Source organism: Mytilus edulis, chromosome 3 (genome assembly GCF_963676685.1).
Source record: "Mytilus edulis chromosome 3, xbMytEdul2.2, whole genome shotgun sequence".
In the NCBI taxonomy this organism is placed as follows: Eukaryota; Metazoa; Mollusca; class Bivalvia; order Mytilida; family Mytilidae; genus Mytilus; species Mytilus edulis.
Window position 1 is genome coordinate 95,928,511 of NC_092346.1, and position 27,815 is coordinate 95,956,325.

General features: G+C 32.1%; 1 protein-coding gene across 1 annotated transcript in view; it reads right to left on the reverse strand.

The window, feature by feature from the left end:
• Positions 1 to 27,815, reverse strand: part of LOC139517853 (dynein axonemal heavy chain 2-like) — a 92,951-nt gene that overhangs the window by 3,742 nt on the left and 61,394 nt on the right. The window contains exons 46-76 of the mRNA XM_071309320.1: positions 27,548 to 27,736; positions 26,999 to 27,084; positions 26,241 to 26,371; positions 24,981 to 25,130; positions 23,441 to 23,608; positions 22,524 to 22,684; positions 21,774 to 21,913; positions 21,082 to 21,214; positions 20,312 to 20,457; positions 19,556 to 19,766; positions 18,048 to 18,164; positions 17,443 to 17,584; positions 16,369 to 16,658; positions 15,737 to 15,901; positions 15,386 to 15,511; positions 14,795 to 15,010; positions 14,236 to 14,386; positions 13,697 to 13,846; positions 13,418 to 13,550; positions 13,027 to 13,171; positions 11,768 to 11,967; positions 10,807 to 10,933; positions 9,976 to 10,162; positions 8,676 to 8,881; positions 6,764 to 6,889; positions 6,189 to 6,386; positions 3,125 to 3,316; positions 2,712 to 2,896; positions 2,178 to 2,403; positions 1,419 to 1,535; positions 239 to 388 (exon numbers count right to left, since the gene is read on the reverse strand). Of these exons, the coding sequence (XP_071165421.1) occupies positions 239 to 388; positions 1,419 to 1,535; positions 2,178 to 2,403; positions 2,712 to 2,896; positions 3,125 to 3,316; positions 6,189 to 6,386; positions 6,764 to 6,889; positions 8,676 to 8,881; positions 9,976 to 10,162; positions 10,807 to 10,933; positions 11,768 to 11,967; positions 13,027 to 13,171; positions 13,418 to 13,550; positions 13,697 to 13,846; positions 14,236 to 14,386; positions 14,795 to 15,010; positions 15,386 to 15,511; positions 15,737 to 15,901; positions 16,369 to 16,658; positions 17,443 to 17,584; positions 18,048 to 18,164; positions 19,556 to 19,766; positions 20,312 to 20,457; positions 21,082 to 21,214; positions 21,774 to 21,913; positions 22,524 to 22,684; positions 23,441 to 23,608; positions 24,981 to 25,130; positions 26,241 to 26,371; positions 26,999 to 27,084; positions 27,548 to 27,736 (5,064 nt within the window). The remainder of the gene's footprint in view (positions 1 to 238; positions 389 to 1,418; positions 1,536 to 2,177; positions 2,404 to 2,711; positions 2,897 to 3,124; positions 3,317 to 6,188; positions 6,387 to 6,763; positions 6,890 to 8,675; positions 8,882 to 9,975; positions 10,163 to 10,806; positions 10,934 to 11,767; positions 11,968 to 13,026; positions 13,172 to 13,417; positions 13,551 to 13,696; positions 13,847 to 14,235; positions 14,387 to 14,794; positions 15,011 to 15,385; positions 15,512 to 15,736; positions 15,902 to 16,368; positions 16,659 to 17,442; positions 17,585 to 18,047; positions 18,165 to 19,555; positions 19,767 to 20,311; positions 20,458 to 21,081; positions 21,215 to 21,773; positions 21,914 to 22,523; positions 22,685 to 23,440; positions 23,609 to 24,980; positions 25,131 to 26,240; positions 26,372 to 26,998; positions 27,085 to 27,547; positions 27,737 to 27,815) is intronic.

The following is a 27,815-nucleotide window of genomic DNA, read 5'->3' on the forward strand; positions in this document are numbered from 1 at the left end:
TATAAGAAGATGGTGTATGATTGCCTATGCAACAACTCTCCACCAGGCAAAATTTCACAAAAGTTAGCAACTATATATTACCGTACAGTGTTCAACAATGATACCTCATTAATCAACAAATAATAATCTAATTGTTAATATACAGTATCACAATCGTAATAAATAATTTATGTGAAATGATTTAGTTGCAAAATGTACGCTTTTGTTGATTTTTAAAGTAAAACAAAACCAAACAAACCTTTAGCCAAGTGGGTGGAACTCTACCATCAAATATACACTGGAATGTATTCTCTAATTCCATTGTCATCACAACTAAGCCTTTAATACCTTGCTCTAAATTTGTCAGAGCTGTTCTGATTATTCCCATTAAAGTATTGTATCTCTCAATCTGGAAAAAAAATAAGTTGGGTGTGATCACTAACTTACTGTCACTAATTAAACGTGTTTTTTTTACATCTACCGGTATCTTAAAAGCATCAGGAAGCATTTAAAAATAGAAAAACAGGTATTTAAGCTACAATTATCCCCATAAAAAGATGTGTTTATATTCTTACTTTTGGCATACTTATTATTTTTTATACAGCATTCTTAACAGTAAACTCAATCATATTATGTTTTAAAATTCCAAAATCTCATGCTGACTCATGTTCTCTTGTTATCAGATATTGATAAAATATTTTTTCTAATTTTTGTGCTTTTTTCACATTTCTTGAGTGGTGCAAGAAACATATTTCTCATCACTAGGGGAAAATCTGTTCTCAGCAAATGATTGGTCGAAATTTAATTATGACGTTAATTTCTTTTCTATTTCTCCTGAATTTCCTATTGCGACATCCTGAAAAAAGGTGACCATGTCTGATGACGTCATATATTAAGAACATAACTTTCTGCAAAGGGAAGGATAAAAGGGAAACAGATTACACCACTATCAATCGTAAACAGATCACACCACTATAAATCGTAAACAGATTACACCACTTTAAATCGTAAACAGATTACACCACTTTAAATCGTAAACAGATTACACCACTATAAATCGAGTATTACACCACTATAAATCGAGTATTACAATATTTCTCCTCTCTCAAAAATATTTCTCCACTCTCAAAAGTTAAATTTTAATTATATAAAAAGCTTGGAAGGCCTCACACTTTAAATATCTAAATTTTATTGTCCCACTTTGATATAGTAATGATGTGGAAGAAAGTTAAATGTTCAAATTTAAAGAGGCAGGCTATATAACATAACATGACATTATCATTCAAATTACCGGGGATCATGCTTCATGTTAATGTTTTACTATATAAAGTTTGACAGTAAAGGTGAAGAACTTCCAATAAGTACCAGGATGAAGAACAGCAATAAAAGTGCCTTTGATGTACAGTAATATTAATAATACAGTCAGAAGTTACTCTTACTTCCTGCAATAATACAATGTTGATTGGTCTATGATCCATCTCAAGAATCTTAACAGTTCCTTCATAGTCCAAATCATCTGGGATCTGTTTATAGATATTGGCAGCTAGGTTCAACACCTAAAAAGTAAAGAATATAGTCTATATCATACAGGATCTATTTATTTATATACAGACTAAATATATTTCCCAAATCAGGAGCCTGAAGTACAGTGATTGTAGTATGTTCATGTCTGTCCTATTTGTTTTTCATAAATTGTTTTGTTATAAAAAAAACAAATCATTTGTATTGTTTCACATTTTTCACGTCTGGTCTTTTATAGCCAACTTTACTTTTTTTTCATTGTCATAGGCCATACAGTGGCCTATAATTGCTTAATATCACTTATTTTTAACTCTGATGGATAGTTGTCTAATTGGCAATCATATCACATCTCCTCATTTTATACATCATATACATATAGATGATTATATCTACATCATTTGGTCTGTACTGGATAGTTGTACCACCATGACCACTGCCAATCATACAACATCTTTTAATTTTCATAAGTGATGTTCTTCTGTATAATGGTTTCCATCCTAACACCTATACAAACCTAATACCTTATCCCCCCTGTTTTCTTCACCTCTTATGAGTGGGATTTATACTAAGTCATGTCACCTAAACAAACCCTGTTACTTATCCACCCAAACCCTGTTTTTCTCCACTTCATATGTGGACACAGTGGCTGAAAACCCAATTATGCCCCGATCATATACCTTGTCCTCTCTGCTTTCTCCACTCCCTACAAGGGACACCGTGGGCTGTAGACTCAGCAATGTATCAAACATCATCTTAGTTTCCTGTATCTGTGACTGTATGTCAGCATTAGAATGTTGTCCAAAGGCCTCAGGATGATCCACATTAGGTAACATACTGACATACTCTCTGTACACAGCTAAAGGACCATCTTTAGGTATGTAATAAGTTGGCAAAGATGACAGTCTAAAATAACATACAATTTATTATTTTTTATTCGTGTGATATTAATGAGGTGAAGGACAACAACTAAATAGATTCCCTCTGAATTATTAAATAATAATGTTAATAACCAGTTCCATCCTTTCTAAATTATGCTTTATTTATCAGTTATATGATCTATTCACTTTTTAGAAATATAAAGTTTGGTCAGGTAAGGATTTGAAACCCTTGATAGTTATGGTATTGTTAGCTTCCTCTTGGAAATGGTAGTTGATATATGTGTCATAAGTGTCATTATATAATTAACATTCATGGCAATACAAAACACTTACTGATAAAATATTGTACTAATGACTCCATCTTGGAAATAGTCATTTATATATGTCATCAACAGGCGACGATCCCAATCATCAGTCACATGACCTCCGTACACTATACCAGCCACTAAAAATTTCATTGCCTCCCAAGGTGTTTCCTCATAATGATCTAGATATATACACATCAAGTTCTCTGATACCTGAGGTAAATAAATTAGAAGTTACAATGGAGATCAAAAATAGGCAAATCAGGTACCTTGCTTCTTATGTGAAGTAAATCCACAGTTTACAATGTATGACAATTTGTCCAAAGTGATTGTCTAAATGTGAAAAAAAATCTTCTTCTTCCTTGACTTAAGTGTTCTGGTATGTCAAGTTCTGAATTGTGATTTTAAGTTTTTATGTGTATAGGAGCTTTATTTTCTTACCTCAAAATCAGAATCATTGAACTCGTAGAGAATATTCCATCCCAGCGTGAGGAACTTCTTCCTCTCTAACAGTAAGGAATGGAAGTAACAGAGAGAAAACAGTAACTTTTTATACTTGTCTTGTTTTGGACATCTCTGGAACTGGGAGTCAGAAATGTTAGTGTATAATCTCTTCAAGTTGGCTTTCAGACCCTAAAATATGATGTAAAATATTAAAGGTATATATGAATGTTTCTAAGGAAATAACACATCAAAAATACTTGTTAACAATTTATTGATATAAGCATTAGTTACTGTATAGGATTATTTTGTAGCAATTCTCACTTTTATTGGATTGCACTGTATACACAGTAAAGGGAGGTTATTTGCATAATAGATAACTCTAAATATATTTTTATTGCATGATTAATTACTCTGAAAAAAACTTTGACTGCATAATTAATCATTCTGAAGAAATTTTCATTGCTTTGTTGATTACAATTTTGTTATTTAGGTGTATTAATACCATATAATTGTAAATTTCTTAAAACACAGAAACATTGTGCAGAACAAGGTAGAAAAGCTATGTTCAGTATGAGAAGAACTACATCATCATTATGTTTAAATGTATTTACAATGCTTAGTCTTTTTGATACTTATGTTAGTAGCATATTAATGTATGGGTGTGAAATATGGGGAGTACACAAATCTCCTATGATAGAAAAGGTCCATTTGGACTACTGCAAAATGTTATTAAATGTCAAAAGAACGACCTCAAATGTGATGGTCTATTTTGAATTAGGTAGATTTCCACTGCAGTATGAGCGTAATTATAGAATACTTAAATTTTGGTTCAAAATTTTAATTAGTGACAATTGTATATTAAGGTCTTGTTATAAAGAACTTGTGTTAAATTGTTCAAAATGTATGAATTGGGCAACATATGTTAAAAGATTGATATATAGTCTTGGTATGAATAATTTGTGGGATAAGCAGTGGTTGTTAAATGGAGACAGCTCATATTTACCTTTGATAAGACAGCGTTTGTTTGATCAAGCTAACCAAGAGTTACAATTTTTATTAGATTCTTCTTCAAAGTGTAGATTATATAAGTATGTTGTAACAAATGTAGTTTTGCAATTTTATTTACAGAAATGCATTCCTGTACTTTTTCGTAAATGTATAACAAGGATTCGCTTGTCTTCACATAACCTTTGTATTGAAACTGGACGTTATGTTGGTACGAATAGAAATGAAAGAAATTGTATTTTTTGTGATTTAGGAGTAATAGAGGATGAATTTCATTTTATCCTTCAATGTAGTAGATATACTGATTTGCGAAAAAAATATATAAAAAAATATTACTGGTCTAGGCCATCAACTTTTAAATTAATAGAATTATTGTCAGGTGAAAACACAAAACAGCTTTGTAACTTGGGAAAGTTTATACATTTCTCTTTTAAATTAAGAAACAGTTTATTGTAATAAAAGATATTTTGTATTGATGAAACTTCTGACGTCACCTATTGTTTATTATACATATTGTTTGTAATATGCCATATGTATATGTTCCAGACCATATGAGTATTTGGACCGTACGCGTACGGTCCGGACCGTATACGTATACTTGTACGGTCCGACCATACGCGTACGGTCGGACCGTATGAGTATACGCGTATGGTCCAGTTTGAGCTGACCATACATGTTATGGGTTATATTGGTTAAATTTCAACAAACGTTTATCACAATCTCAATTTTGAGTTTTACAAATTTTTATTATTACAAATAGATGGATAAAATGAACAAAGGAACAATTGAAATTAAATATTTGTTCAATTGTATATCTGAATCCTATTTTGGTACTCTCGCCCAAGGTGACACTTGCTACCACAAGTAACGTAATATTTTTTACATTTACATGTTTGCAGTTCATGCATGTTCCTTTGCATCTGCATTTTTCGTAAAGTTAAAATAAACTAAAACAATTGTCCTGCCAAATTATGTTTACTTCCGATATCTTCAATTTCAGTGATCATAATTCAATTAATTTATTACTGATCGATAAGCTAAATACAAGAGATTAACAGATTTAATTAGTGTGAATTTTTTATATAGTTTAAATATAAAAGTTTTTATTTCAATTACAATAGAACTTTTTTATAGCAATTTGAGAGTTAAGTTATGTTGATCTGTTATATGCATTTGTATCTAATGAACTTGACCAACTTCTTGACATTAGTCAGACCGTACGCGTACGGTCCGACCGTATGAGTATTTTGAAAAAATACGCATACGGTCCAGACCGTACGCGTACGGTCCAAATACTCATACGGTCTGGAACATATACACTACATGTACTTGATTATACTGATGAGCCGTAAGGCTCAAAGTTAATAAAGAATTTGAATTTGAATACTCTGCAAATATGTTTATTGCATGATTTATTTCTCTGGAGGAACTTTAATTGCATAACTGATTACTCTGGACTAACTTTAATTGCATAATTGATTACTCTGAAGTTACTTTAATTGCATGATTGATTACTCTGGAGTTATTTTAATTGCATGATTGATTACTCTGGAGTTATTATAATTGCATAATTGATTACTCTGGAGTTACTTTAATTGCATAATTGATTTCTCTGAAGGAACTTTAATTGCATAATTAATTGATTACTCTGGAGATGCTTTAATTGCATAATTGATTACTCTGGAGTTATTTTAATTGCATAATTGATTACTCTGGAGTTACTTTAATTGCATAATTGGTACTCTGGATTTATTTTAATTGCATAATTGATTACTCTGGAGTTATTTAAATTGCATAATTGGTTACTCTGAAGATACTTTACTTGCATAATTGATTACTCTGGAGTTATTTTAATTGCATAATTAATTGATTACTCTGCAGTTACTTTACTTGCATAATAGATTACTCTGGAGTTACTTTACTTGCATAATTGATTTCTCTGAAGTTACTTTAATTACATAATTGATTACTCTGGAGTTACTTTACTTGCATAATTGAATACTCTGGAGGTACTTCTATTGCATGATCAGGATATGGACTACAACTAACTACCTACCTTAGGTGGTTCTGTTGTCATTTTAAGGCCAGTCTGTAGGATGGTTATAGGGAAATCTGGATGTGGACTACTACTAAGCCACAGTCTGAATTCTGGATGTGGCTCTGGTTTTTGAGTCTGGAATTGTTCTATAATCTTATGGAGATGTGGCATCCAGCTTAGTGAAAGGTGGCAGTTAGCTAAAAATACCCAGTTACCCTAAAAATAAAAAAATAGTGACACATATGTTACAAACTTTAAAATATTGCTGAAACATGTATGTTTTGTTTTGGTTACTACCTCATTATAATCACCCCAAAAAGATGCATTGTAGGAAAAACACATAATATAAAAAAGAAGATGTGGCATGATTGCCAATGAGACAACTCTCCACAAGAGACCAAAATGACACAGAAATAACAACTATAGGTTACCATACGGCCTTCAACTATGAGAAAATCCCATACGGCATAGTCAGCTATAATAGGCCCTGAAATGAAAATGTAAAACAATTAAAACCAGAAGTCCTGTAACTATTAAAACATCTACTGTTATCTCATTTCCAGCAGCATGATGTTTTACACTTTATCACCTACCTCTCTAATTCCTTCCTTGATCAGCCTGGTTGCTATTGGAGCTTGACCTTGTCCTAAAGACAGAGCATTGAAGTTGTTGGCCAGACCTTTAGATTCAGCTAGCTGTAGAAGGTGATTTGTTGGGTCCTGTAATAAAGGAAGTAACTAATTTGATGTTTATCTTATATACCATGCATTAAAAAGAGGTAAGACCTTTTTGTTTTACAATTTGGTAAATTAATTCTATAACAAAGGATACATGACAATAATTTTCTTTGTTCAGTCTTTTCTAATTCTTTTTTTTTTCAATTACTAAAGTAACATACATATAAAAAGAGTACAATGGCAGTGTAAAATGTTAGTATTAAAGTCGTCCTAACTCCTTAAATAATGTGAATTCATTTATTTTTGTTGATATCAATTTTGGTAAATTGTCAGAGATAAAATGATTTTTTTTATGGGTTTGCAGAGACCCTTATGCAAACAAGCCTATACAATAAATTGTACTCTGTTGAACACTTAAAAATTTTTGGTTTACCAATACTAAAAAAATCTAGGAAATCAATATCCCATGAGTCATACTAAATTATTATGAAATCACAGTACTTTTTTTCCCAATACAGTAAAACCTGAGTAAACCAGACCCTGAATAAACCAGTTTACTGTCCATTCCGGCCAAAAATTAAAGTCCCGTTTTTTTCCCTTCAAAGTCTTTGTTAAAATACCCTTTATAAATCGGACCCTGTGTATTCCGAAATTCTGGTCTAATGATGCAGTCCCAATACCCTTAATTACATCAATTATTACCTGTCAAAACCAGTTTGTCTAATTAATTTAAAATGATAACAGTATTGATCGATATGCAATTAAACATATTTGTTTATACAAGCTGACTTTTTAAGGATAACCAATTAGCCAGGTGTTAAACTGTGAACTTACACATGGTACAGAAGTGTCAGCTGTATTATTGAAACACTATAAAAGTGTTAATTAAACTGAAAGACACACCAACTATATTTCGGATAGAACGTACCTTGTAAATTGAATATTTTTTTTCAAATCTCGGCGTAAGAAATTTACATCGTGTTTTCAAAATCCAGGGTTCCCTGTAAACCCCTAAACCATTGACCATGAATGATATTGAAGAACACCCAGATGACGAAAATCCTTAAGTATCGTACACTGTACAACAATGTTTTATTCAGGATGAAATTTCATTTGATAATATTCTGGGTTTTTAATCGACTGTAGCAACGTCGGAAATGAACGATGGAAGAAAAAAGAAACTCTTGTGTCACAATTCAAACAACGCGAGGATTCTGATGCAAATGAATACAATGAGCACAAAGTGAAAGTGAAACTGACAAGTCGGAGACTGATGCTACCCAGGTCTATTTGACATAAGATAATATGTAAAAAAAGGTTACAATATTATTTTTTCGAATTCGAGGAACAACCAGTTTCTTAAATTTCTATAGCCAATGAATAAGAAGATTCAAAACAACGATCGTGCGAAGTTATTACAGTACGTTATTACGTTTTGTATTATCAGTTTATAATTTACATACACAATTTACAATTAGACAGAACTTTTACCTGCAATATATCGGACATCACAAGTCATTAACTTACGGTCCGATACGGAAACCTGAATAAAACGGCCTACTGTCCAAACCAGCCCTTTTCCATAGTCCAGTAGCTGGCCGGTTTATACAGGTTTATTAACTGTATCAATCATTATAGAAATATAAAAAGATAATCATTTATCTCAAAGAACAAAATCATATTGAATCAGACTGACAATGATTGAACAAACGAGAATATAAATCCTTCTACCTTTTTAATTTTAAATGCATAAAAATAAGTGAAAATTTGTTCATCAATTGTACTTGAGAAAGTCAAGATATGTAGTAGGATACATGCTATAACTTACCGCCCCATTAGACAGAATAAATATCAGCGGTGTTTTACAATTACAATCATCAATAACTTGTGACATATCTAGGGCTGGTGGCTCTGTAAACTTTACACCCAGATGATTCAAAATAAAAGTTGTACAACAGAATGACACCCGGTCTGGTCTCAAGGATCGAACAAATAACATTTTCTGTAATTCATTACATGCATTCTCCCATTCTCCTGTAATATAGACATCATTAGTGAGTAAAACACAATTTGAGATTTAATCTTAAGGATCATACAAATAAATTCTCTTTTAATTCAATTCAGTTTTTGTATAAAACATATCTCAAATACCTTTTTTTCATTCTACCTTTTATGTAAGAGTGAAGAATGTATATCAATGAGACTTCAACACAATGACACTATATCTATGTAAAAATTTCTCTAATTCTTTGGCAAGTTATAAAAAAGAAGTTGTGGTATGATTGCCAATGAGACAACTATCCACAAAAGATATAGGTCACCGTACGGCCTTCAACAATGAGCAAAGCCCATACCACATAGTCAGCTATAAAAGGCCCCGATAAGACAATGTAAAACAATTCAAACGAGAAAACTAAATGCTTTCTGGATCAATTGTTTCCAAATTTTAATCAATGTGCGGCTGCCGATGATCTCAGCTGGTTAAGCAGAAAGGACATAGTCTTTGTCAGCTCTCAAGATGAATTGAAATGTGCTATCCAGTATTAAAAAAAATTACATCATTGCAGAATAGATTAATCTTTACAAATTGTTTGTTCACGTTGTTTCTTACTAGGGTGCAAGATCGTTACGATCGTTTATATATGTATGGATGGATCTGTCATAGAGTTGTCACTTGTTTAGACGTACTTATATATATATCATGTACTGCAGTACGCCGCTAGATTAAAACTGACATGGAAAGGTAACACACGGCCAGCGAAAGCTCTTATTTTGAGAGCCCAGGTGGTCGTGTGGTCTAGCGGGACGGCTGCAGTGCAGGCGATTTGGTGTCACGATATCACAGTAGCATGGGTTATATACAACTCGTCTAAACATCAACCCAACAATGTTAAATCTGTAAATTTGCTTTCGCAAATTTTTGGTTCTTCCCTCGCTGGGATTCGAACCCATGCTACTGTGATGTCGTGACACCAAATCGCCTGCACGGCAGCCGTCCCGCTAGACCACACGACCACCTGGGCTCTCAAAAAAAGAGCTTTCGCTGGCCGTGTGTTACTTTTCCACGTCAGTTTTAATCTAGCGGCGTACTGCAGTACATGATATATAAGATATAAATATAAACTTACCAGGTAGGGGTGTTTTTTCTGGTTCAGCAGATGAGTACCATGTGTGCCAATCTTTTGGATATTGTTCAAAGGATGTAATTATTCCATGGAAGTTGGTTAGTTTGTCTAACTCTGTAATGTTATCCCAAGCTGTGTCTGATAACCAGTTAGAGCAAGGATTATCTATTTGACTGTCCCTATCCATAACCTGAAATATACAGAAGATAATGTCCTGAGACAGTCACAAACAATAATCTGAATTACACTACAAATAATGTCTTGAGACAGACCCTAGCAATTACATGAAATATACAGCAAATAAAGTCTGGGGACATTCCCTAACAATAACCTGAAGCATACAGCAAATAATTTCCTAAGACAGTCCCTAACAGACCAGAATTATATATCAAATAATTTCCTAAGACAGTCCCTAACAGACCAGAATTATATATCAAATAATGTTCTAAGACAGTCCCTAACAGACCAGAATTATATATCAAATAATGTCAAGCTTAGCGAACTTAATACATACAATTCAACCAAATAAGAATCTCCATACATAAACTACCCTCAATATAAGATAATTAATTGATATTTATACCATACTTACAATGCCATCATGTAAGATAGTAACTGGTAATAAATCCCTTAACTTAGGCTGCCACCATGTAAGGCTCTTAATGGATCTCTATACTAAAGTCGACCAAGTAAGAAAATGGAATCCTATACTTCTAATGCCACAGTGAAAGACAATGAATTGATTCACAAACTTACAATGCCACCATATTTGAAAATGAATCCCTATACTTTCAATGCCACTGTGCAAGATAATTATTGAACCCCAATACTTACAATGCCACCATGAAGGAAGAAACTGTACTCATCCATGTTGATCTTATTAACTGCTTCTAAAATCTTCACACACATTTGAAATGACATTAGCAGTTTGTGTCTCTCAAACAAGCCTCTACAGGCATATCTGAAAATAAAACAATTAACTAAGAATGATAGATGTACATTCTACCTCCATGAGACAGCAACCCAAGGACAAAAATAACCATGAGATATTTAGTCTATCAGTTATAATCTAAGCAGTGTTTAGTTTATGTGTGTAATCAGGTTTTGTTCTCTTTTTTTTTATAAATATTATCTCAATTATCAACCTAGTGAAATAAAGGCAAATTAATAAATATATATATATATGGAGTTTATTGCATTGTTTTACTATTGTCCACAGAAGAGGATTGAGCATCTTCATTCTAATTAAGGTGGTACCTAAAACTACAGGGAGATAACTCTGTAAAATCAGCAGAACGTTTTAAAGACGTTGTGTTCATAAGGGAATATTAAGCTTCTCAATGATCAAAATAAGTGTTTGTCAAACTGCTATATAACCAGTGTAATTCTTCTGATAAAACGGTTGGTTCAAATTTTTTGAAATTTTTATATTTTTGTCAAAGGGTCAAAGTAAATACTTTGTCAAAATTTTAAGAAAATTAAACGAGCCAAACTAATTTTAGTTAAAGTGTTGGGTACCACCTTAAGGTAAGAAAAATTTTTTTTACTCTAAAATTTTTTAAGTATTCTTTACATATATATTGCTTTACCCCCTTAAGTATAAAAGACTACAAATTCATAATCATATAGTTTAGATACTACAATTAGTTACATTGCAAAATGTCAATTCCTGTAAACAAAGCTGCAAATTCAATCATCTTCTATCTAAAATAAGTATATAGACCAAATAGAGTTATCATATGCATATGAAATTATTCATTTATTCAGGTTTGTGACATATGCAACAAGAACTTACTTGTAAACAGCATAAGTGTGGTATTCATTTAAATTGACAATTCTTTCATCCAGCTTTTGACTTTTCTGGCTTCTGTCTATTGACTGTAGAAATAATTCTATGTAGGAGTCCAGAGAAAACTGGTACATAGGATCAATCATTCCCATGTCATTCAAGACAAAGAACAAAATGGCAGCTCTCTGGGCACATGATCTGTAGCCCTACAAATATATAAAGAATTTATTGCATTGGTTCAAATTAAACTGGTACATTGGATCAATCAAGGCCATGTCTTTCAATAAAATAGCTGCTCTCTGGGCACACGATCTATAGCACTACAAATATGTAAAGAATTTATTGTATTGGTCCAAATAAAACTGGTACATTGGGTCAAACATTCCCATGTCATTCAAGACAAAAAACAAAATGGCAGCTCTCTGGGCACATGATCTATATCACTACAAATATGTCAAGAATTAATTGTATTGTTACAGAGAAAACTGGTACATGTAATTCAAGACAAAGAACAAAATAGCAGCTCTCTTGGCACATGATCTATAGCCCTAAAAATATACAAAGAATTACATGTATTGGTCCAAATTAAACAGGTTAATTTGATCAATTGATTCCATGCCGTTCAAGAAAAAAAACTTTCTAGGCACATGATATGAAGCCCTACAAGTATGTAATTTTTATTAAACTTTTGTAGGGAACATGAAAATAGGCAGTTGAACACATATTGAATAAAAAAAAAACTTAAAACAAAATACCCAGATGACTTTTAAAATGTTTATATCATTGAAAAAGCTCCAAATTATCTCCCTTTGGTTATTATTTTTTTTCAAATGAACTGTAATTAAACTAAACTATTGTAAAATTTAAGCGATTTCTGTAATTTAGTTCTTTTTTTATTTCGATTTAACCTTTTTTTCTCCTATTATTTCAACAGAAAAAAAACGCCTTAACAAAAATGCATGCTTCTTTTAAAAGTAAATTGTGAACTTAAATGAACGGTGACCCCATATTTGTATTCAATTTTTCCATTAAGTATAGGATAAAGTTTATTTATAGAAAAAAATAGTGAAATCCTATATCTAAAAAAAAAAATTTAGACCCGCGAGCCCCCTTAATGTTTTTTCTATTTCAAGCCACTGGATTGATCATTAACTAATAAAAGAGATTGAAGTAGAAATTGGTCTGTTAAATGATAAATGTTTGTGTTGATATCCTAAGACACTTCCTATTAAGTTATTTTGCATCTCTTATAGACATATACTAACCTCTCGAGCAGCATCAATTTTATGTTCAGTTTGTTCCGATATCTGGAGTTTCTCTGACACTTCCTGTGAAGTCATTTTAGATGTCTGTAATGTGTTAACTAACTGTTCATCGTCTAATAAAGACCCCTTCGTCTCATTTAAAAGTCTGAAATATATTGTAAATATGAAGTAGTTAATTTAGACATCATTATATAACTATGTCTAAATAATGACAAATATCACAAGTGTTAGGCAAAACATTAATACAGAAACTCATTTCACAAAATTACAAATCTAAGGTTAAGGTCAATGTCATGTGTCAGATCAACAAGTCCACCTTTAAGCTGGTAAATTTTCTGTAAATGATAAAGTAAAAACAGAAGAAACAAGATGCATTAAGATGAAAACAAACCTGAGAATTTCATCTTCACATTCTTCTAACTTTTTCTTTCCACTGGCAATACTCTTCACAAGCTGATCTTTAGTTTCCTCTAGTTCTGCTTTCTCTTTTTTAACCACAATACCGAGGAACTGAGCTTGTAGTCCTTTAATGAGAAATAATAAACAAAGTCTATAAAACAGAAATGAATCAATCATAAAGGACAACTGGCCTTATCTGGCATTTTATCATTCAAATAAATCACTTCTAAAGTTTTACAGTGGAAGTAGCAAGTTTTATTGTTATATTTACCCTGCTCTTTAACAGCAAAGTTGACAATAGTAGTTTTGGTAGATATATCTGGCATATAGTGGGGGTTACCAAGTTTTGTTGTGATGTAGAATCTGAAATCAGAGTTGTACTCTATCTCTTTATCACCAACTTTAATACAAGTGATACCACCTGAAACAAATTAAATACAAACCATTTTATTTTATCATAAAAATCTACACTGATTGACCAATAAATATTAATCCTTTTATTAAATCTTTATTTTTTTATAATAAAGTAAATTACTTTTTTCAATTAATAGAACATAATTTGATATAGTTGAAACTCGGTTGGGTTGAAAACTAGGATGAATCGAAATAGTTTCTCAGTCCAGGTAAAATTCCTGTTTCATCATTACATAATTACCTTTGATGAGTCAAACTCGGCTGATTCGTAAACTCGGATAAGTCAAGTAAATTTCATAGTCCTGACCAAGTAAAATTACTTTAAAACAACCTGAGTTGGAATTTACGAATTTTCAAAAGATGCACCCCTGATGGCTCCCGTTTTTATTATTTCACCTTTTTTAATCAATGATTTGTTCAGTATAGGATCCAATGATGGCTCTAGTTTCTCCCTGACATTTTGTAGTAAAACTGGTGTTCCAAAGTGTATCCCACTCTCTAGATATTTCATGTAGTCTGCCTGCTGAAAATCTATCACTTTTAATCCCTAAAATATAAATCAATTATTTTTTATTACATTACTGTATTAGGAATGTTTAGAAATAACTTTTGTTTTCCATATCAGCCTAAGTATCAATTCAAGAATGTAGAGATGTCTAGGACCATACAAGTTTCTGATATTGAAAAAAGAAATTTAACAATCTATTATCAACTTCACTGTATCATTCATTTGACATTTATTTTCATAAGATCATGCAAAAATATTATTCCTTTCGATCATAAAAATATATTTCCTTAGATCATAAAAATATTATTCCTTAGATCATAAAAATAATTTTTCTGACTACAATATTTTAACAATAATGTCACATTTGAGAATGCAATTTTAAACAAATAAATTGTTGATACAGAGATATGTCTTGCCTGTATGTGTTTAAGGTAATTATCCACTTACCATTTCTGCTTCTTTGTTCTTGATCCATTTGATTGCCTGTCCTTGAGGATCCACCATCAGTGGCCATCTACTACCAGTGGTTACTATAACACCATTTTCTGTAGAGAAACTGTCACTTGGTAGGCCTTGGATATTCCATTCTCTTACTTGCGTAGGACGTGCCATGAACTCACTGAACTCAAATGTTGGTGTACATGGAATTCCTAACTTGGCAATCTGTATCCAAAAATAATGCTACCTTAATACCTTACATTTCACTAAGTAAGTAAGTAAGTAATGACTTTAATTACAGAGGGTGACTCAATTAGCTTTCGCTAATCTACCCTGAGGCCCTCATTAAAGACTGATTGGCAGTTTTGACAATTTTTGAAGTTCTACAGATTTTCAACTTGATTTTGCTTTGTTTGTTAATATGTTTATTGCTTTATTGATATACAAAGAAAATATAAAAGATTAAAATGCATCTTTTTAACTGTTGCTTTATAAGGTTCAGTATAAAGAAATATTTAAAACAAACATATATATATATGAAATTCAAAATTCAAAGCTGCTGTATTCAATCATATGCATGTGTTCATATATAGTTCAAACCTGAGGAATCCATAATTTCTTGACAATTTTCTCTCTGTAGTTGGATAAGAATGGCCCCATGTAAGACATGAAGGCAGCAGCTAGCATGCAATCTCCTGGTAGAGTACTTATCTTCTCTTTCAAATTCTGAAGAAGAAAATGTCATTCTAGTGATCATCTTTTAATCATATATTGTGAGTCTTTGTGATACAATGTATCACAATTTTGATACAAAAATGAATAAAAAATATTTTTTTCTTTTTATCAAAGTCATTTCATTTTTAACTTTTATCTAATTAAGTCACTTAAGCTGAACATCTACAGTACCCATTACCTCAGTCACCCAGTAAGTTTTTAATTGCCGTATTTTACCTGAACTGTTTCTTCCCATCTGACTCTTTCTTCAGCCAGTCCCTCTACAAGTTTAGCAGCTCTTTCTAACATCATTTCTGTATAATCTGCCTTTCTCTTTAAATCTTCTTTCTGTTCCAACTTCTCGTCATAGACTCTCTTCAATTCTTCCATTTTAGCTTTAACCTGCATTGGTCATTATAAATTCAAATTCAATATTTTCTGATTAAACATAAGAAGAAAATTTCAGTGAGATAATCATGTGTAAGAAGGTGCTGTTTAGTTTACTTTCTTCACCTGATTGGAAATGAAAATGAACAGACTACTAGTGCTTAAAATCTTTGTAGTATACATTTATTTTCAAAAGAGCAAAAGAACAAAATTTTGTAAATGGAAGGAAAAAATGGACATTTGATAATATCTAATACTTTTGTCAAATTCTCTGAAATTGTACAATTCCACTGTAATTATAGCCCAAAATATATATTCTATATAATCTTTATTACTCATGTTGTAACAACTATATAAATAAAAAAGTGTTTGCATATCTAACTTTTTCATTCATCATGATCTAAAATAAACTCTCTCCTCAGTAAACTAGAAATAACCCTACTCATTTAGAATAAAATTTCTGCTAAAAATATAATATAAACCTCTGCTAATTTCTGTTGAGCCTCGGCAAGAGCATCTTGTTTTTCTTGCAACTGTTTCATGGCGACATTCAGCCTCTGTTGTTTAGGTTGGACTACCCTGTAAACACGACCATACAATTCCATGGCTCTGACCCATAGACAGAGAGACTTGGCTGCCAGGGATACCCTACCTACGATCTCAGGACGAAAGTCACTCTGGTTGACATAATTACTGCTGATCTTCTTTAACATTTTGTCTGATATGTTGTCTTTGTCATAGGCCACTAATTTATTGATGAAATTGTTATCACCTGTAAAGAAAATCTTTTAACAAAGTTGGATGGTACCAAAAATATTACTTAAAGAGACAAAAACCCAAGTGATGACATACAGTTAGCAGTCTCATTGAACCCATGGTTACCTCAACAATCCAGTTCAAACAACAGAAATCAGGAAATTAATTCCCAAAGACAACAGAATAAGAGGCTGGTTGTCATATCCCTTACAGCCATGCTTATGTTTTATTAACAAAGAATACACTAATAATGGATGTGTCATTTATTAGTCTTATACTAAGCAGTGAGAAACTATGTAGACAAAAATAACAGTCATCACTTAAAAAGAGGTAAAAAAGAAAATTCTTTTGATTATTGTGTTCCACTGTGAAACATTTATAGGTTGTCTTTGTTGTCTTGTATCTTTATTGCTACAACTTCAGTATTTTGCTGTTTATAATTCTTGCATTCTTGCAATTCAAAAGGTGGGACCACTTTCGTCTTCTTTTGGGAGCTGGAAAGGTCATGATATCAAACATCTGGCTAGGACATACCTAGGGTTAAAAATTGGCATTTGCTGCTTTGCTTCCAAACATGCAACATTGGGATGCATTCTCTTACAGACTGTCACCGTGTAAAATCACATTTTTAAATTTAGTTTGTCAGCCTGCTAAATTACTAATCAAACAATTCTTAGCTGCCAAAGACCTCTTCCTAATTATTATCCTGAATTGCAATCTAAAAATGTTTTCATCGGCAGTGTATGTGCTATCAGCTATCAATGAATGTGAAAGTTACATCTAACAAATTCTATACATACCAAGCTGTTTCTTGGCTTCAGACCAGGTAGGCTCATTGCCTCTGAGGATCATGACAGCTTCCATTACCTTCTCCACTTGTGCTGGGGGTCTTCCATAAGATCTGATCTCAGTTATATCATTCTTGTTCAGTGAATCAAGTGCCTGTAACCAATAAATACAGGATTTCATGACAAATTAACAAAATCATATTTTTAAAACATGTATTGTATTGTCCCAAGTGTTAAACCCTTGGTTGAATTATAATCCTTCAGAGCAGGCATAGCTTTATCCAGATCATGATGAACTATGTCGGCCATGTGTTTATATAAACATTATTTCTTATTACCTCTATAGCTTCCTTTAGAGCAGGCATAGCTTCATCCAGATCATGCTGAACTATGTCAGCCATGTGTTTACATAAAACATTATTCCTTCTTACCTCTATAGCTTCCTTTAGAGCAGGCATAGCTTCATCCAGATCATGATGAGCTATGTCAGCCATGTGTTTACATAAAACATTATTCCTTCTTACCTCTATAGCTTCCTTTAGAGCAGGCATAGCTTTATCTAGATCATGCTGAGCTATGTCAGCCATGTCTTTATATAAAACATTATACCTTCTTACCTCTATAGCTTCCTTTAGAGCAGGCATAGCTTCATCCAGATCATGCTGAGCTATGTCAGCCATGTGTTTACATTTAGCCTCTTCTTCACCTATTCTTTCACTTTTTATAGTTACAGTCTAAAATAAAAATATCAAAGATACTCACATTACAAGAACCAGGCTTCACAAATCCAAATAAAGATTAAGGATGGGCATAACAGAGAAAAGGGGAAATAATTAACTTAATTATCTAAAACTAAAAGGCTCTAAAGAGCCTGTGTTGCTCACCTTGGTCTAAGTGCATATTAAACAAAGGATGCAGATGGATTCATGACAAAATTGTGTTTTGGTGTTGGTGATGTGTTTGTAGATCTTACTTTATTGAACAATCTTGCTGCTTACAATTATCTCTATTAAGTTGACTTATTTGTAGCTCTTACTTTGCTGTACATTATTGCTATTTACAGTTTATCTTTATCTATAATAATATTATAATAATAACCAAAAGCTGCCAAATTTTCTTAAAATAACCAATTCAAGGGCAGCCCGATTGGTCTGAAAATTCCAGGGCAGATAGATCTTGACCTAATGAACAATTTTATTCACAGCAGATTTTCTCTAAATGCTTTGGTTTCAGAGATATGAGCCAAAAACTGCATTTTACCCTATATACTATTTTTAGCCATGTCGGCCATCATGGTTCACGAGCATGGTCATCGGACACATTTTTTAAACTAGATACCCTAATGATGTTTGTGGACAAGTTTGGTTAAAATTTACAAAAAAATATAAACAAGAATGTGTCCCCAGTACATGAATGCCCCACTCTTACTATCATTTTCTATGTTCAGTGGACCGTGAAATTGGGGTCAAAAGTCTTATTTGGCATTAAAATTAGAAAGATCATATCATAAGGAACATGTGTACTAAGTTTCGTGGGAAAAATTTGGTTGATTATATAGGGAATCATTGAAGCATGACTGAAGGGCCCCCCCCCCCCCCCCCTTAGGTCAGTCAGCGGGGCCCCCCCTTAGGAAAAGTTCTGGATCCACCACTGGTAATATATCAATGGGTAGAAATTTCGAGGTCAATAGGTCATACATGTTCATCCTCTCTTACAATGTCTGTTAAACTTTGTTCTCTGATCTTTTTGTCTCATAATATGAATCAAAGATTCTATATGGTTATCATCTCATGGAAATAATTTGTGATGATAGCTGGGATACTGTTGCGATTTTCTTGTGAAATATATGAACGGGTAGGGATATTGGCATAAACCAATATATGAATGGGGGATGTTTTCAAACCCCATCCAGACGTCTGTACCCAAATTTTTAGGTTGAGACACCCCCCCATGTAAAAATACAAACAAGGTACTCTTAGGAGGTTCTCAGATACTGTTACTGTATTTCTACTCCCTATAATTTCATCCTGATTATATCTATATCCCTACATTCTGCTGATCATCAATATATTGTTTTTTGTTGTTGTAAAATTTAATAAGTTACTAAAGACTATATACATCATACCTTTTGTTGCTCATCAGCATCCCTTTTCTGTTGTACAATATTAATGAGGTACTCGTCACAAGTTTTCTGATACTGAATAACTTTAACTCTAGCATCTTCTAACTCCTCAGTCATATTTTTAACCTTTGCTCGTGTCTCATCTATCTTACTCAAACCATTCTTTAATTTGTTGGCCTGGTCACCTAATTCTTTTCTCTTGGAATACAACAACCTGGAAATATAAAGTACAAAATACATCACTGCATCTCAAAATTAACTGGCTGGAGTTTATAATCTTTGTGGAGCAACTATATTTGTCATGTGTGATATTTTACCTCTTGTCAAATCAATCAATATGGAAGGATACTTAATTATATACTAGGAGAAAACACAAAATAACATATGTAAGGAAAGACAACTGAATGGTTAATTCATCATTAAAAAAATTGACAAAAATTCAAGGTAATTTATTTTACATAAATAATCAAAAACAGGTTCTTACAAAAATAAATGAGTTCTCTGTTTGTTTTGTTAGCTCAGAATTATGTAAGGATACTGTACTTTTGAATATAATTGAGTGTATAAAATAAACACATTCTTCAATTCTTCAAAATTATAACATTATATATATAACAGGAAATACAGAAATCTCCATACACATTTTTGATATAAAGAATTTTATTCTTTCTAGTTGTTGGTCTTAAAGAAGAAGCCCATATTAGATTAAATATTGTTAATCACTTTAGATTTACTGTTGTATATCACTTTGAAACTTACTTTTTGTATCCACTCACAAATTCCAGATAGTTAGTAGGTGTAACATAGTTATGTCGTTTCATCTCTAATAGCATTTTACGTGAAAGTTCTGAGACAGATTTATGCATTGCTGAGAACATCTTCACCAAATATGGCTTAATCTTGTCCTGAAATAAAAATAATCAGATTTTTCCGTATACTGTTGACACAGAGATATGTTTTGCCTGTTCGCAGAAAATTCAGAATAAGGACAATCTGATGGACAGCAACATTGTTAATTTATTCAAAGACAATGGACTATGAACTAGGGGCAGGGCCTTGAAATAGATGACAAACTGTGTTGACTAATAGTAATGCAACTTTATAGAAAATATCATTGGTCAATCAGAAGTAGATCCTACCAAACTGACTGAAGTAACAAACTTAACATTGAAAATTGCTAATTATTTAAAATTTACTGGACCATGACCTAGTTATATAGGAGGCAGGGCCTTGAAATAGTCTTCACAACATCAGATGGTTGTTTTTTGATAAATTTATTATACTTTCTGTTTTTTAACTACAAGGGGCTAGTAATTTCTCCTTATCAAACCTTCTCCTCTATAATTGGAATAAGAACACTGCTGTTATTTAACTGATTCAATGTATCTTGTTCATCGTTCAGTATGGTCTTCTATAATCAATATCACAGAAGATCTGATACCTAGCACTTTTAGAAATGGAAAAGATCTGTCAAGATATAGGAGAGTAAATCAGCTAACTATGTATCTATAATCTAAAAATAATCCAACCTCTTTGTCCATGTCCAGAGTAACATCTTGTAAGTACTTGTCAGCCACTTCATTTAGGGCATCTATTGGCCATTCACTGAACCAGTCAATTGTAGTACAGTTGACAAAGGCTGGGAACTTTCTCACACGATTTCTGTAGAAATAAAATAAATGATAAACATTCATTACTGAACCAGTCAATTGTAGTACAGTTCACAAAGGCTGGAAACTTTCTCACATGATTTCTATAAGGAATAAAATAAATGATAAACATTTGTTTATAAGTATCCCTCATAAACCAGTCAATTCAGTGATTGTCGTTAGTTGCTGTTACCTATTGGTTTTTTTAATTGTAATTATTGAGCCATAGACGAAAATGAAAAAAATATTATTGTTATTTTAGAATGAGTATTAAAACACATATATAATCTACACTCTACAAACAAATAAAGTCATATTTCACATCATACATTTCTCTTTTACCAGTTATAAACCATTTAAATTAAATAACTCAAATTATTCATATGAAACTGTGAAAAGAAATCATTTACCCTTAATAGTGCAAACTGATAACATAGTCCATTAAACCAAACACAAGTGTAACCAAAATACCATACAACAAAATATTGCAATTCACAGTCTGCATACTTATACAACAAAAAGTAGATGTGTTTCCCAATACTGTGATAAATTTCAAGTAACACAGTTCTTGCCTAAAGGGTTCTCCAACTGGGCTCATGCATAAAACTACATGTAAATTGGATCGCACACGTCCAATCAGGAATGAGAACACACTTTGTTGAGTATCCTCAATTCCCTCATTTTGTGCAACTTCTAACAATTCATTTCTGACCTAACAATGAATCAAAAATAAATGTTATGAATTTTCTGAAAGACAATATACCAATTAAGGGTTAAATTTATCAGTAAAGGCTAAATACTAGAGGTGATTCTTCAATTGTCCAAGGGCTATAACTCCATTATTATTTTTCTCTTTTTATAATTTTTTTAATTTTAAGGCTAGAGATCGATCACATTTTTTCAATTTTCTGTCTAATTTCAATTTCCAAGGGGCATAATCCCTATAAAAAAGTTGATCTACACTATGTAATGGTGTATGTAGGGGTGAGAGTGGAGAATGGAATTTTCTTAACATTTACATTTCAAAGGAACATAATTCCTGCACAAATAAATTAACAACACTCTTTTGAGATGAAGCTAAAAACACTGATGATATAAACCTTTGATATTAATTTTCTCTAAAGATTTTTAAAATGCAATTTTCCATAAAAATATATAGTTCTAGGGGGAACAACTCCTGTAAAAATGGTTAAATTGCACTGATTTATTTTTGAACTCCTCCAAGACATTGCTTATACACACCTTGACATAAATTTCATACAAATCTGGCAAAAATTGAAGATAAGATATCTGACATTATGTACTAAATGACAATACACTACCTCCTCAAACTCCTCCTCATTATATAAACTTGGTATTTCTCCACTACTTAAGATGTTATTTATATCCTCTAAGAATTCCTCCTCTACCACTTGACTGTCACTAAAAATAAACACTGTGGGCTTGTTTAGAACTCCAGTTTGCCAGTACAGTCTCTTTAAATCTGAAGAAAGAAAGAAAAAAAGATTGCTTGTTCAATAAACAGTAAAATAATTTCAACATACATATGAGCTCAAAATGATTTCTTGGTGTTTTTTTACCATTTGGAGTCAAACAGTTATAAAAGCCAAGATCACCAAGATCTACTGTGGATTCATTATTTTTTGTTAAACATCAATTTTAGTAGATTTCGTGGGTACAGGTGAACCACAAATTAAAATGCTCAACGGATAACAAATTTTCCATGGACTTTGTTGCAAACTTTTAAAAAATCATGAAATTAAATTTTCATGAAAGTGCAAGTTTTCCTCATTCCACGAAAAATTTGTACTCACGAAAATAAATGAATTTACAGTATTATGTTTAATGCCACTGTGGATATTTTAAACTCCTTTCCTTAGAGTTCCTTCCATGTTTAAGCTTGATTTTGTGTTGTTCACTCTAATTTTTGTAAAACATTATCAGGTTATGCTAACAACACTATTAAAATGTTAAAAAAGAGAACTATTGAATAAGGACTTTGTTTTGCAACTTAATATTTTGTATGCTATAAATATTTTTTATGGAATAATGGAAAGAAAGAAGAAGTTTCCTTTTTTCCAATGAAAACAAAAAGGTCCAATGGAATCTTGGAATACCCTATCTGAAGGGTTGTCAGATATCATTCAAGCCAGGACCCTTACAAGAAGAACACAAATGTATTGAAAAAGAAATCTGTTAAATACAGAATAATTTGATTTCTAATGATATATTAACATACCGTCTTTGAATTCATTTCTCCTGTACAGTTTACTAATCTCAATCTCAAAAGCAGACATGCCACACATGAATGAAGCTAGTCTAGTCAAACTTTTATGTCCACTACCTCCAATCCCCACAAGTAGCATGTTACCACATGGTTGTCGTATCACTCGAACTATCTTTACCACTAGAAAATCAGATAATTGTTTTATTGAAGAAAGTTTATTATAAATTATGTCAACTTGTCAATTAATCATTAAAAACATGTATCAATATTGATTAAAATCAATAGATTTTCAGTGATACTTTTATCTCCACATTTCCAAGGGGTTTCTTTCATGAAACCATTTCATTGTGTTCTATAGACTATTGAAGAATATAAACAGTTCCAATCACACAATCCCAATGTGATGTGGGACTCCAATCCAAAACTAATATCTTTCCCCATTCAATAACACGCCATTAGAGAACTAACAAGCTGCATACTGTAAGTCACTGGTGTTTTTATTCTTTCCTCCCATAAAATGAATATCTTAATATGTTCTATTGCATCACTGAACATAATAAAGTCAAATCTGACAGTCACTGATGTGCTGTCACCCTTCCCTCACATCAAACAGATATCTTGCCATGTTCTATTGTATCCATGAACATAATAATGTATATATTGATGGTCCCTGGTATGTTTTCTCCCCTTCCCTCCTATTAAACAGATTTCTTACCATGTTCTATTGCATCCATGAACATAATAATGTATATATTGATGGTCCCTGGTATGTTTTCGCCCCTTCCCTCCTATTAAACAGATTTCTTACCATGTTCTATTGCATCCATGAACATAATAATGTATATATTGATGGTCCCTGGTATGTTTTCGCCCCTTCCCTCCTATTAAACAGATTTCTTACCATGTTCTATTGCATCCATGAACATAATAATGTATATATTGATGGTCCCTGGTATGTTTTGGCCCCTTCCCTCCTATTAAACAGATATCTTACCATGTTCTATTGCACCCATGAACATAATAATGTATATATTGATGGTCCCTGGTATGTTTTGGCCCCTTTCCTCCTATTAAACAGATATCTTACCATGTTTTATTGCATCCATGAACATAATAATGTATATATTGATGGTCCCTGGTATGTTTTGGCCCCTTTCCTCCTATTAAACAGATATCTTACCATGTTCTATTGCACCCATGAACATAATAATGTATATATTGATGGTCCCTGGTATGTTTTCACCCCTTCCCTCCTATTAAACAGATATCTTACCATGTTCTATTGCACCCATGAACATAATAATGTATATATTGATGGTCCCTGGTATGTTTTGGCCCCTTTCCTCCTATTAAACAGATTTCTTACCATGTTCTATAGCATCCCTGAACATAACAATGTATATATTGATGGTCCCTGGTATGTTTTGGCCCCTTTCCTCCTATTAAACAGATTTCTTACCATGTTCTATAGCATCCCTGAACATAATAATGTATATATTGATGGTCCCTGGTATGTTTTGGCCCCTTTCCTCCTATTAAACAGATTTCTTACCATGTTCTATAGCATCCCTGAACATAACAAGGTCCATATTGATTGTCCCTGGCGTGTTGTTATATTTCTCTAGGACACCATTCAGATGATCCCTTATCCTTCCAATATCTGTTATGTCTTCATATCTCTTTTCTTCATTCAGAAAATCACCTATAAATATAACTTCTGTATTAAAATATTGGTTTGGATATATATATATTCAAAACTGATACAAACTGAATATGAATAGAAACCTCATTTAAGAACATAACTATCACTGGTATCATTGAAATATCACAAAGAAGATGTGGATTTTTGTTTTTTCACTGCATATAGTTTAGATATTATTTTAAAGAGTATCACTTATAATAAGAAACATGGATGCTTTTGTATTAAACAACTTACAAAATATTCACACAAAACTAGAATCAACAGTAGAATATTTTGTTTTTTACTGATTATTTTTTTTTTCAGTATGCTCCATCAGGATTTCTAATTTTATATACCCGGAGTTAAATCCAATACTGTAAATTCAGAAATTATTGCGTTCATTTATCATTGCGATTTTGTCATTTTAAATTAAATGCGATTTTAATTATTACGATTTTGAGAAAAGTCATGCTTAATTCAGTTAAGATATCACAAAATGCGAGTTTTAATTATTGCGTTTACAACTCTGTCGCATTATTCGCAATAATAAAAACCTCGCAATAATTTCTGAATTTACAGTATATAGATAGATTGTAATTTTGTTCCCCAATTAAATGAAGGAAGTTTAAATCTTTGGTTACTTTAAAAGTCAGTATCCTACATTTTAATCATTGTGAACTTTTCTTGCATGATGAACTTAATTTAGACATATTTTTTTTCTCTTAAAGATATATTCATAAAGTCATAAAGATCAGTTATAAAGGTTTATTTTACTAAAATTAATAGGAAAACTATCAAATAAAACCATAAATAGAGGCAAAAAACTGTATAAATAAAAAAATAAGACGATGTTTTAAGAATGAAATGATACTAAATGACATAGAAGTTTACAACTGTAGGTCACAGAACGGCCTCAACAATGAGCAAAACCCATACTGCTAATTCAAACAAGGCCAGCTGAAGGACACCTCCGGGTGCTGGAATTTCTCGCTACATTGAAGACCTGTTGGTGACCCTCTGCTGTTGTTTTTTATTTGGTCGGGTTGTTGTCTCTTTGACACATTCCCATTTCCATTCTCAATTTTAAGAATACAAACAATCTGATTTAAGTACACAACATAAAATACTTACCAAATACTGGAGGCTGTTTATTTGGACATAAGTTGTGGAAAGTTTGATCAAACAAGGATGCTAACTTCTCTGTTAAAATGGCAACAAAACTTTCATAGTCAAAGGTGTCCACCAATCTGTCTGAAAATACCCTGGAAAAGAATTGCTAACTTTCAAATAAACAAAACATTATATTTAATGTATCTACTAGATCATGCAAGTACAAATAATGTATAGATCATGCAAGTACCAATAATGTATAGATCATGCAAGTACCAATAATGCATAGATCATGCAAATACCAATAATGTAAAAAAAATAAATGAAGAATGTGTCTATGGGCACAGATGCCCCCGTTTGCAAATATGCATAAGTAAACATCCACCTACAGATGTAGGATTTATGCAGTTGAACCATTTTGTGATTAAAAGCATTGTGTATAAGTTTCAGCATTTGGTTGAGGCAAACTAAAGTTAGAGAACTGAAATTTTTAAGTTCATAAAGGGGCATAACTAATGAACGAAATAAGATGCCACCAAATTTCGTGATCTGTGTTTTGTAATAATAAACATTGAGTTGGAAGAACAGATGGATGGACATTGGTAACACTAATGCTCCCTCTGTATGGCGGGCCAATAAAAACACAGATTTTGGTAATTTGGCATAACAAATAGAATCTCAATTTTGATTTTTTTTAAAAAGAAGTATTTTATATATTATGTAAAGAAATTTGTTTTGCAGATTTGCAATGGACATTGCCATAGCATTCTCTGTATTACCTAAAACATTCATGTATCCACAATCTAATTATAGCATTCTTGGTATCATGTACATGTTTGTGTGCTCTTAACATGCCTTGGAACACCTGAAAATACAAAAATCAGAAAATTTTGTCATACAAACTAAAGGGAGTTAATTCAAAACATCCAATTACAAACAGGTCTCCCTAAAACTCAAAGCATAAATGAGTACAACACATTTTTTATGTGGCTGTCCCAATCAAAGAGTCTTTAGTTGTTGTTGTAAGTCGGCCATAAATGTTATTGTTCATAGTTGTAATTTAAAATAGGTTTCTGGTTTTTATTGAGGTCTTTTATCATGGATTACAAAATGGTATGCGTTTTGTTCATTTTTGAAGTCTTTAGAGTGACCTACAGATTTACTGAATAGTTAAATCATAAGCATGCATGCCCCATCTTCTCATTTTATATTAGCAATAATCAATGAGCAGTTAGGATCCACATATTACATAAAATCATCTGGTTTTCATATACCTTCTAAAATCACCTTATTATTATCTGCAAGACTTTTAAGGGAGTTGATGTTACCTTTGAAATATCTCTCAGATTAAACAAGTAATGCATTCTGGAAGGGGTTGGTTTGAATTTCTGCTGAACAGCAAGATACACTTCAATTGTTGCCTTGGTAATAATATCTCCTAATGGTTTTATATCTTCCTCAAACTCCTGTAATTTCTGGTTTAACATTCCTCCAAAGATCAAGTGGATCTGGTTATCCTGTAATACAGAACTTTGGTCATATTCTATTTGTAAATTTTGAGCTTGCTGGAATAGTAGAGACTACTCATAACACTAT